The sequence below is a fragment of the Oryzias latipes genome, chromosome 1, assembly GCF_002234675.1.
Source record: "Oryzias latipes chromosome 1, ASM223467v1".
Taxonomy (NCBI): domain Eukaryota; kingdom Metazoa; phylum Chordata; class Actinopteri; order Beloniformes; family Adrianichthyidae; genus Oryzias; species Oryzias latipes.
In genome coordinates this window covers 19,574,542-19,585,789 of record NC_019859.2, presented here as the reverse complement: position 1 = coordinate 19,585,789, position 11,248 = coordinate 19,574,542, and the positions used below count along the sequence as shown (strand labels likewise).

The following is an 11,248-nucleotide window of genomic DNA, read 5'->3' as shown; positions in this document are numbered from 1 at the left end:
AAAATACTACAAAAGAAAAAAGAATTATCAAGAAAAGAACCTTATCATTGGATATGCGTTCATCTGAATTAAGTCAGCATTCAAACAACAATAATAAAGAGAAACAGAATATCAGTTGAGTAAATGCTTTGCAACGTAAACTAGACACAATATAATTTCCTTATGTAAAATAGTTTTATTTTTCACATTCTTAAAAATGATGAGCTCGTTATATCAAAATTAAGAGCTCTAATCGTTTGAAACTATCTCACAACTTCAAGATAATAAGATCAGATTAAAATGGAGTACCTTATAATTTTGACAGAGAGGATTTTTTTCTTTTTTTGTAATTAAGGTTAAAGGTTTAAATGCATTTAAAAGGAATGATGGAGCAAAAGTTCACACCTCAGTTTCTAGAAAGAACGTGATTTACCCACAGTGGTCTGGTACATAGTGGTTAGATTTTTTTATTTGCAATTTTGTAAACATGAAATCGAGTCTATTTCAAGGTTCAGACGTGATTAAATAAATCCTAAATGAAATGTATCATTCAATTTATACATTAAATTCAAGAAAATCTTTTAAATCGTGAAAGAAATATATTTTAAATCTGGACACTCCCCCGTTTCTGCCAGTAAGTGGTATGGTCGGCAGTATAAAAAGTGGGCGCGGCGTGGCTGACAGAAGCTAACAGACGTTTTATCAAAGCGGACAAGAATTTGCGACAACATTGTGCCCATTAGTTACTAAAATTTGAAAAAATGGAGTGGACCCCGATGGAAATCAACCCTGAGGTAAGCAAGCAATGCCTTTTTTTAAATTTATTTATTTAATATTTCAGAGGGTTAGCTTAGTGCGAGCTCCCTATCATGAATTCTGTGTTTATTTCAGATGCTGAACAAGGTTGGTATCGGGGGGACAGTAATGGCGATGGGTTGGTAATGTTGTTAATTAACTGCCAGGTAAGTTTTAGAGCGGCTGGTGTTTAAACAGAATGTGGTAAACATCATGAGCTGTCGCGAGTTGGGAAGCTGTTTAGAAAGTTATGTTAAAAAACGTCACCTGTGGTTTGAGAGGTGATCAGTTAGGTCGCAGTCTCCGTGTGAACCCTGACTGCAGGCAGCATCCTCCCCACTGCTGACCTCCCTGTCTGGGTTACAGGGTGTGGTCTGCCTGGACCAGCACAGCTCGGCCTCCTTGGTCCATCTTTAATGGCGTCTGGTCTTTATTGAACGGGATGCTTTTGTCAACTTGGTCAAATCCTCTCTTTAATTACTTTTTTTTTATTATTATTATTTTTTCAGATTATGAGCAAACTTGGTGTTGGTGACAGCTGGCGCTTTGTTGATGTGCTTGGATTGGAGGGCGAGCAACTTTCTGCTGTGCCAAAACCATGCTGTGCCTTGATGCTGCTCTTCCCACTCACACAACAGGTAATAGTGAGACAAGTGGATGGTGCATTTGATTGACAAAGATGGTGGTCAAAAAAAGTCACTGCTCTATCCGTGTACTTATTGTGACTCATCATCCCTTTCTTGTACATCAACAGCATTCCTCCCTAGACACCTGCAGTTCTAAAATTCTATAATTCTTCCCACCTTATTTTGGAATTGTACAAATGTGCTGTAATCTGATCTTTAGAAAGGTACCCTTAATATCTTCTCCTGACAAATGAAGATTCCATGTTTGTGCACGGCAGCATGAATCTTTCAGAGCCCAGCAGGCAGACAAGGTCGACGATGGATCTGAGGTTTATTTCTTAAAGCAGAAAGCGGGCAACTCCTGTGGCACCATCGCTCTGCTGCACGCTGTGGCCAACAATAAAGACAAAATGGCTTTCGGTGAGTGCTGCTGAAATGGGTGTGACATTATGATGCTACATTAGAAATCTTTTTTTTTATCCTGCTTCCACATTGTCAAGTTAAATGCCTTTATCGTGAACCAGACAGTTCATCCTCTCAGTTATATTAATTGTAAGATCACAAAAAATTGAAAGCTTTAGATTTAAATGTAATGTATATCAGAGCAGTGACTAAGCAGTTTCAAAAGACATGATCCACAAGTCCAGGGGACACGTGTGTCTGAATTTTTCAATAAATTATTTCTAAGGGGCCAAATGTCCCTACTTTGTCAGACCATGAAATTTTAACATTAGGTAATATTTTCTCCTGAGATTTAGCTGGCACACTTACGTTTTTTTCTTCCAAAACTGTTTTCTTTTTTTGTCAAGGCGTATTAAAATAACTTAAAACTGCAATAAGTGTGAAGCAATCATGTTGTTTTGGCAATCTGTCCTATTGTCTACACCCTTCAGCTGCATTTGTCCTGGTGTTGAAATGACCGATTTTTCAGTTTGCGGTTGGTGGCTTTTCAGATGCTGGATCTGCCTTGAAGAAATTTCTAGAAGAGACTGCAAACATGTCTCCTGATGATCGAGCCAAACATCTGGAACAGAACAAGGTAAGACTGGGGTTTAATATGTTCACAGACATAGTAAGATAATGTATAAAACAAAATGAGAAGCAAAATACAATTTGAAAGCCATTGAATCAAAAGATTTTCTTTACTTTTCTAGTGATACGGTGTTATTTGGCCACATGGGGGCGCCAAACGCTTTTAAGAATGTAGAAATGACATCCTGGAAACATCACTTTATGAGATCTGTTTATATTTTTTATTGATTTGCTGACAATCAACTACATTTTATCCTTTAGGCCATCTATGATGCTCACAATGAAGTTGCTATGCAGGGTCAATGCCGGGTAAGTTGAATTTATCTGCATTTATGGATAGAATTTTGCATAGTGACGGGCAAGACCTTAATTTAAAAGTATGTCAACCCATCTAGGTTGACCCCTTGACTGCATTTGCTTTTGAATGATAGACTATGAATGTCTTGGTTTTGAGGACATTTGCAACACTTTAACATAATGAGAACTGTAATTTTGTGTTGCATAAACAGCTTAGAAAACAAAGCAGTTCCGTTGTTATGCATTGTTTTTTTTAAATCATGTACATCACCAACTCTATGTATCTCTGCAGCCAGAGGCCGACAAGATCAACTTCCACTTTATTGCTTTCATAAACGCCAAAGGAAATCTTTATGAATGTGGTAAGCATGTGTTCAACTTTAAAAAAAAAACAAAAAACAAATTCCCCAATAAAAGCTTCATATTTTTTCCGCTTACTGATGCATCAACTACTTGTTTAAGATGGGAAAATGGACGGACCAGTAAATCACGGAGAGACAACCGAGGAATCTTTTCTCGCGGTAGGCAAAACGTGCTCACCTATCTACTGAGAATACTACTTGTATTCTAGTTTATTCATTTATGATTTGGCAGAATTCAATAAGAACACGTACAATGTTTAAAAAGGACTTTCTAAATCTTGAGTATAAAGTTGAATATCTGTAGAATCTAGACTGATGGACTATTGTGATTGGCAAGTAGTGAACTTTTTAGAATAACTTTTTTTTTTTTTCCTCTTTCTCTCTCCATAGGATGCAGCCAAAGTGTGCCGTGGCTTCACGGAAAGGGAAAAAGACGAAGTTCGCTTTTCTGCTGTGGCGCTCTGTCGGAGTTAAATCTAGACAAACATAAAAAAAGAAACGTTCTTCAGGCTTCTTATGGCTGCACAGTTAAAAGTGCCCAATTAATCTATGTATGACATGCATATGACTAAAGTTCACTATAAAGGCCATTTTCTGAGCTCGAAACACTGTCGCCCTTACACGTTTTTCTTGTTCCATTTAATCTAGATATCAATACAATCCCTGTTTGACTTGAGATGGGATCTGAAAAAGTTTAAGGCTACTCTGATTACAAACCTTTCCTATTTGTTACCAAAGTGACTTTTGTGGAATGAATTCTTAAATTAAGAGTCGAACTTATTTCCAAATGTTAACAATTAGTTTCTGAAATATTTTTGCTTTACATGGAAACATAGCACTTTGTCAGAAGGTTAATGATCTGCTTCCACTAACTGTAAATTAACTTTGGTTGCCATAATGCCACAATTTGAGCTTTGTCCGTCCTTTTACTGAGGATTTTTTTCCACATATAGGCTGTGTTCAAACTGTTTGCTTCAGTGCACTTTAACAACTTTGTGTGTTGCTGTTGCGTCCCATGGCTGCAAGACAATTCAATAAAATGGGTGGAAAATGTAAACCCCATATAACGCATTTATGTACATTTTCATGTCCTAATTGAGGTTATAATGCAAGATCACCTTGGATGTGGAGGGAAGCACCAATGAAGCTTTGTCTAACATTAGGTTTGTTAAAGGATATAGAAAGTCACAGGTACAGGAATAAACGCTGCATTTGTATACTTCTAATAATACTTCTGAATTAGACCACCCTCACAGTTTGAAAGATTTATCTGTGAAGGATTTTGAACAGCTTTTGGAACAACAGATATTTTCACATTCTGGAGGAATGTTTAACCTTTCACACTATTACAGTTGAACTCCAGCTAATGCCTGGTATTATTGGAAGATATTTGGCTAAATACCTTTTTGAAGTTATTTCTAAAGTCCGCGTTTTCATAAATAGTCCCACTGTATTTGAAAGACTTGGGTGAGGGGTGGCAGTTTTGGAAGGTTATGAGGTAATCCAGCAAATAAGTGATGTTTACTTACAGAAAATTTCAGAGTAATGGTGACTGATTTTGGAATTCTAATTTAATAAATGGGTGAATTAATAGCATTATTTATAATTTTGAGAAGCACCTTGTTAGTTTCATTAAATGAGTTCAGATTATCAAAGTTTATTGAACATGTCCAGTCCTGGCCTTAAAGTTGATTAAGCAAAGGTAACAGTGACATTTGGGGACATCTGCAGCCCCTCACCTCGTCCATCGTCCAACCTCCCCCTCGGATTCCTCTCTGCGCGTTCACGCGTCCTGAAATGCGCGGCAACGTCGCTGTCTCGAGGCTGGAGCGGAGCTTCAGCCTCCCACAGCTCGTCGGGCAGGGATCGATATTTTTAGCGCCTGGTTTGTGTTTCACCGCCGCGATCGCGAGAAGCTCCTTCTCGGAGTCTGCGTCACAAGCCTGAGCAGGGCTCGAGCCGCGCACGAGGGCTGCGAGGCAAACCCGGTCCGCGCGCGGGCTCGTGAAAGGAGGAGAGCTGCAGCAAGAAGAGGATAACGGACCGAAGACGAGAGACATCTGAAGGAAGGACGCTTGACTTTCCCTTCATCTATCACTAACTGACCGGCGTCGGTCTTGACCGAACCTGCGTCCCTCGCAAATGGCTAGCCCCGCCGCGTGCAAAACCCTTTCAAGTGCCCCGCCGCGAGCGCTGCTGGAGGCGAACCACCATCCCGAACCAGCCTGCCTGGAGGCGCAGAAATGGATAGAGGTAAGTGGGGGGGGGGCAAACACTACAGGGGCCTGCTGCTCGGACACCGTGTGGGCAGGCAGACACGGGCCACGCTTCCACGCACTGTCTGTAGCCGGGGGGGGGGGGGATATAAATAAACAGCCTTTCACCGCCGGTGAGTCGTCACCTGTTGGGGAGGGTGCGGGGTAAGGTTACCGCGCGGGACAACCCGCAACGGGACGTTCGGCAAATTGAAAAAAGTTTTCAGTTGCTCCTGTCCGACATTTAAAGTCAGCTGGAGGAAGAAGATGAACCAATAGTTAGCAGTTGCGTTCACCCGCTTAAATACCCCCCCCCCCCTCCTTTTTTTCTTTTATTTTGGAGGAACGCCCCCTCTTTAGAGCGCAGGGGATTCCGGTTACCATGGCGGCGTGGACATGCTGCACTGACTGTAACAACATTTGATCACATCGGATGGGATTATCTTGCGTGGTTTGCTGCATCGCCTCCTCCATCATCCGCTCCGCACCCCCCCCCCCACCCTCTGCCTCCCCCATAAGCCTCAGTGGTGAATCATGATTTGCTCGTGGAGTTATGTTATGACCTATTTTTTTCCCTCTTGCCCAGCTACCTTTTAACCACAATCAGAAGATGCCTTTGAGTGCATCAAAAACCATGTTTTGTTATCTATGTACGTTTTTGTGTTCTGTCCTTTCTCCACAAAAACTGAGAATAGATCAGTAACACTCAAAATGTTCCATCAAAACGCCAAAAGGAATACAAAAAAAGAACACTATCTTCTTATGTTGTGAAGTTAAGGAACACCACAACGGCAGGTCACACGACTCACACGACTCGTAAAAATAATCTGATTGAATGTAGAACAGTTCCACAATCAAACTATAATAGGTCACCTTGACTGTATCATCAGACCTAATTTCTTTGTGGAAGAACGTCTCTTCTTTTTATGTTTAGACCCCTGAGACAAACTAGCAATGAAAAAGTTGAAATTTGGGGTGTAACAATCAATTCATCACAATCAATAAATTGCTTTATATTCCTGCAATCAAACTAGACCGAGCTGTGTGACGTAAATTGTTATTCAAAATCGACCTATACCATTAGGAAAGTGTTTCAAAATGAAATAAATCTAATATAATCAATATTGCAGACTTTGGATTGAGGCACGGTACGTTTATTTTACTATAACGTAAAAACGACCAAGTACATCACAGCAGACAAACACGTGATGTCAACAACAAGTGATCAGGCCATCACTTCAGTCCAGTAAATGGAAACACTGAATTTAGCAAAGACATGTGACCATACAGTGAGGTAGAATGTGCTAATAATGTTCCCTTTGGATGTGGAAAAACAACAGTGGGCTGAGCTTTAGGAAAAAAGTGAATGGATTTTCCATTCATTCTTGTTTACTTTTTTGTTGATACACGTATTTAATTTACAGTTGATTATCTTGCAAGAAATACAAGGAATCTGGAAAACGTCACCTGTACTGTTCAGTACCAGGTGAAGGAGTCACACGAGTTGAAGTTTTGGCTAAAGATGAACTGGATCAATTTTAGGTCAATTATTTGAATCATTCAAAATGAAATAAAAAAAAAAACTATGAATCATATGGTCAACCATAAATCATGAAATGAATCAGATCATTGTTAAAATTAATAGTTACCCCCCTAGTTGAAAAATAAGATTGTTGCAAGAAGTGTGCCGCCTGAAAGGAGAATAAAAACAAACAAAAAAATAAAAAATAAACAAAACAACAGATCTGCACAAATGCACAGGACTCTATCCATTCCATTCATTAGGTTGTTCCAGCCTTTTTTTCTGTTCTTGGTTTGTAATCTGGATTCAGGTCCTGCTATAATTTTTGTAAGTTATAGGGAGTGAGGCTGTGTAATGACAAACCTGATGTGGATGACTGCACTGTGTTATCATGGTTAGTTAGTGAGTCATGGTTTGAATCCCTGCTGGGTCCTTACTGTGAGGAGTTTGCATGTTCTCCTCATGCATGTTTGCGTGTATTTTTCCTCCCTCATAGGTTAATTGGTGACTCTACATTGTCCCTAAGATGTGTTTCTGTGTGGTCCTGTGATAGACTGTACCCTCCCTCTGCTTTACAGTAACTAGGTCGACTCCAGCATCCCTGTGTCACTAAACAGGAATCAAGTTGGTTTAGACAATGGATGGATGATTGTGGATGTAAATCCAAGTGTTATCAACAAAAAAATTAAAAGTCTGGCAATTTTCGCTGCAGAATTAGAAATGAGGCTATTCCAGTGAGCAGCAAAGCATCTGTTAGGTGAACCTTTAAAGTCCAGTTGCTCTGAAGAATAGTATTTTATGATAAAATTACTTTAATCATGCAGACATTTGTAGAGCTTGCATCATTTTAATATACTTTTTGTTTACCCTCCAAGCACACATGTGCTGTGTTTGTTGGTTAATCACCTGTACCGGGAATCTCCTTCATGAATCCAACAAATGCAATAAAGTAGGTGTATTGAATTGCAAGGTTTTTAATACACAGCCATGGTCATTTCATAATACTGCTTTCTGTGAAGGCTTTTGACTGGTTACAAAGCAATGTAGTTATTATCATGGATCAATAAATTGGTTTTGTAGGTCTGCGTTCAGCTGCCCCATGACCCCAAAAGGAATTCAGCAGGTTTTCAAGCTGGATGGGTGGAACAATTCATACCTGTTTCACTTTTAGTCAAGTTTACATCCCAAGTTATGAACAAACTTTTTGAGTAATTGTACATAATGTGTTTTAGCATATGGGGGAAAAAAATCAGTAATTAATCAAATCATGTTGGATTGGAAACTAAATCAATCCTGTGGCTTTGGACATCAGAAGCCTCTCAAAATGATGGCAAATCTGCTTCATCTTTAAGAAACTTCAACGGTTGTCATAGTTAAATCATAGTGGATCTAGTTCTGACTCTACCATACTCGTGCCTGATGTCTGCAATATATTAGAGTTTTTGTAAACAAAGTATAAAACAGAAGTTACATTTATTTGCTCCTTTCATAAAATTGCCTCTTAAATCACTACATTTATGAAGCTTTCAGTAGCAGCTTCCAAGTCCCAAAGTGTTTTTATGGACTGAATGAAAAGAATTATGAAACGAAACTACAGAACTTTTTTATTTTTATTTTATTCCATGAACAGTTCGTTCTATGCATTACACAGCACTTTTACTTATTTATTTATTTTTTAACAATCAAATACATCATGCAGTATTTCCCAAATTTACACGGTCAGAACAAACAGTGGACTTAAAATATTAGGAATATTATAAATCTACTTTCTTCTTAATTTCCATTATTACATAATCTTGACGTTTCTCACTTTTACAGACCAGTGTCTTCTATTAAAAGTCTATTAACTTTAATTGTTGTTTGTTTCTTCCACAGTTTATTTCAAAGAATACACTTTAATCCAAATGATGATCCTAGATCCATAATATGTGTTTTCAGAAGAACTTTTCACATTGGAGACATACAATAAGACAGATCTGTGTGTGCAGAAACCACATTTACCAGTGTTTCTGTAGGGAGAAGTGAAGTCTGTTCAAATCTACAGTGTTTTCTTTCTGTGTCTCGTCCCTTTTGCCTTCCTGCTTCCTAATTGTCTGGTTATTTCCAGCTCAGTCAGGCTGCCTCTATTTCGGGTGGTTTATTTTTGTGCTGTCACAGGTGGGGAAAGCTCAGGGGTTAACCAAACTGCCCTGTCCTCCGTGCTCGCTCCAGTATGAGCGAGCAACGCAGCCTGTAAGGCATGCAAACTCCATGCACGCTCACACTAACCAGTCAGCAATGCGTGACTCGGACACACCTCAGACACGCCCCGGTTGGGTGACTCTGGTCACTATGGCAACACAACACAGCCTGACTCTCAGGTATCTCTGTTTTCAAGGGGACAGGTTGGATGTCATAAAATCCTGGAGAAGTAAATGAAATGAGAGCAGATGGACCAGAGCTGTCACTACATGAGATCCGTTCAGTGGCCTGAAAGTTTGAGGAGAATTGTCAGAGGTGGCGTTTTGCAGATTGAACGTTTTTTCTGGATTTTAATAAAGCAGTTTTTTTTTTGTCCCACGACAGCAGATCATGTCTGCTTTAACTGACGTACAACACATGTTCAGGAGCTAAAGTCACACACGGGGAATGAAGGCAGGATTGTGTGTGGGTGCCAGACGTCACAGCTGTCCCGCATGGGAAGATTAACTCTCAGCCAGCCAGCTGTGTCTGCAAGAAAAAGAGACTGAGAACAGAGGCTCTGGGATGTTTCAAACATGACGTGCTGAAACAAGGATGACACTTCTGCTTGTTGGTAGACGAATCCTTGCCACAGTAACTGAAAGGTTGAGTGAAAAGACCCATACAATATTTATTATATGTCGATTAAAAAAGGTTGGTAATATTGGTTATGATTGGCTGAGGTTAAACATCTTTGTTTAAACTCAACTAAAATAGCAAACAGATTTTTTAAATTCATTCAGTGCACATATATATACATGATTTACACACTACACTTATTTTACAGATTTAGTTTTCAACCTAATTTACTCCTAAAATTCAAATAGTATTATCCTCTATAAAGCATCTCATGTATTTTATTCACAGATGCCATATTTCTTGTTTTTGCTTATGAAACCTGGCAGAATCTCATGCGTCTCTCTGGTCTTGCTGTGCTCGCCTCCACTCCACCCACTCTTCAGCAGGGTGGGCCTTTTATTTTACATTTTGTGACTTCAATGCAGCCATATTATATTCATCAAATCCATCCATCCGTTTTCTCAACCTGCTTTATCCCTTTCCGGGTTTCGGGGTCAAGGGGTTGCTGGAGCCTAACCTGGCTGCTGTTGGGAAGAGGCGGAGTATATCCTAGACAGGTCACCAGCCTGTCGTATGGCCACACACTCACAGTCACATCAAGGGACAATAAATTAACCTATGAAGCATGTTTTTGGACTGTGGGAGGAAGTCGTAGTGCCCCGAGAAAACCCGTGCATGCAGTGGGGACATGCAAACTCCACATAGAAAGGGCCCAGCTGGGATTTGAACCAGGGCTTTCTTGTTGTGAAGCAAAAGTGCAAAGCTCTGCACAGCCCTTAGGGATCAAATATAACTCATAAAGCTTAATTCTCAAATAGCAGAAAATACATAATAGTACTTAAACATGTAAAATCAGTTCCTCTCTGATCATTTGGATCTATTTTCAAAGTATACCTGGTGGTCTTTTAATTATGATTATGGCGCTTTTAGGCAAAACCAAATTATTTATGTTTTTTTCTTGGACAGTCTCGACAGAGCGGCAGTAGTTCATTAGAAATTTGCCTTTGAGTTGTGGGCGGGACTGTTGGGGCGTAGTAAGCCTCCTTCACTTCCCGTCATCCTTCTGTTTACCTGTTTTCCCGCTAGCTCACAGCCCCTCACAGCTCCCAGCCTAACATTAGCGGTGCAACAAAAATGGCAAGGAATATTAGAGTATCCTGCTGTACAACTTGGAGCCAAATGCCAGCTCAGACGAGGAAAACAAAGACGTTAATGGATCTATTTGTCTGCAAGTGGATGCATCAGAATGGAGCAGAGCAGGGAGCTTGTGGCCTGTCAACAAGCTTTTTCAAAAAGACTTTTTGGTCCTTTCCTGATTCAAATCAATTTGAATAAAGAAATTTCATTTTAAGCTTCATTTTCTTACTGAATGTCCTCCATCATCAGAAAAAGTGGGTCGGAGTGGGTCTTCAAGGGATAAAGGTGACCTATATTTGTTATATACCAACATATTACTAGTTGTACTAGTAGCAGCTCCTGGTGCTGCACACATTCGCAAACATATAAAACCAGATAGGAATGTCCATTTCCGCCTGTAACAGAAATAATGCCAACAAGAACCTTTTTTTCTTTAAATTTAAA

General features: G+C 39.7%; 2 protein-coding genes across 6 annotated transcripts in view; both read left to right on the top strand.

Moving 5' to 3' along the window:
* Positions 1-382: 382 nt before the first annotated feature.
* uchl1 (ubiquitin C-terminal hydrolase L1) lies at positions 383-4,162 on the top strand. Its single transcript, XM_023957806.1, has 9 exons — positions 383-773; positions 871-882; positions 1,284-1,412; positions 1,679-1,820; positions 2,354-2,439; positions 2,694-2,741; positions 3,022-3,091; positions 3,192-3,250; positions 3,482-4,162. The coding sequence occupies exons 1-9, from the start codon at positions 741-743 to the stop codon at positions 3,563-3,565; spliced, it is 663 nt and encodes a 220-aa protein (XP_023813574.1). The 5' UTR covers positions 383-740; the 3' UTR covers positions 3,566-4,162.
* Positions 4,163-4,869: 707 nt separating this feature from the next.
* LOC101155575 (LIM and calponin homology domains-containing protein 1) overlaps positions 4,870-11,248 on the top strand; it is a 29,036-nt gene continuing 22,657 nt past the window's right edge. For 2 of the 5 annotated variants that reach the window (XM_023957782.1, XM_023957773.1), the window contains exon 1: positions 4,870-5,344. In XM_023957782.1, coding sequence (XP_023813550.1) covers positions 5,234-5,344 — 111 coding nt within the window. In that variant the 5' untranslated portion in view covers positions 4,870-5,233. The remainder of the gene's footprint in view (positions 5,345-11,248) is intronic. The other 3 variants (XM_023957798.1, XM_023957789.1, XM_023957776.1) reach the window with 2 other exon arrangements.

Excerpts from the sequence above, each read along its gene's own strand:
- uchl1 (XM_023957806.1), top strand. The coding sequence starts at position 741 with ATGGAGTGGACCCCGATGGAAATCAACCCTGAG. Across the intron at positions 1,821-2,353 it reads TAAAGACAAAATGGCTTTCG|ATGCTGGATCTGCCTTGAAG; the intron begins GTGAGTGCTGCT and ends GTGGCTTTTCAG. Across the intron at positions 2,742-3,021 it reads CTATGCAGGGTCAATGCCGG|CCAGAGGCCGACAAGATCAA; the intron begins GTAAGTTGAATT and ends GTATCTCTGCAG.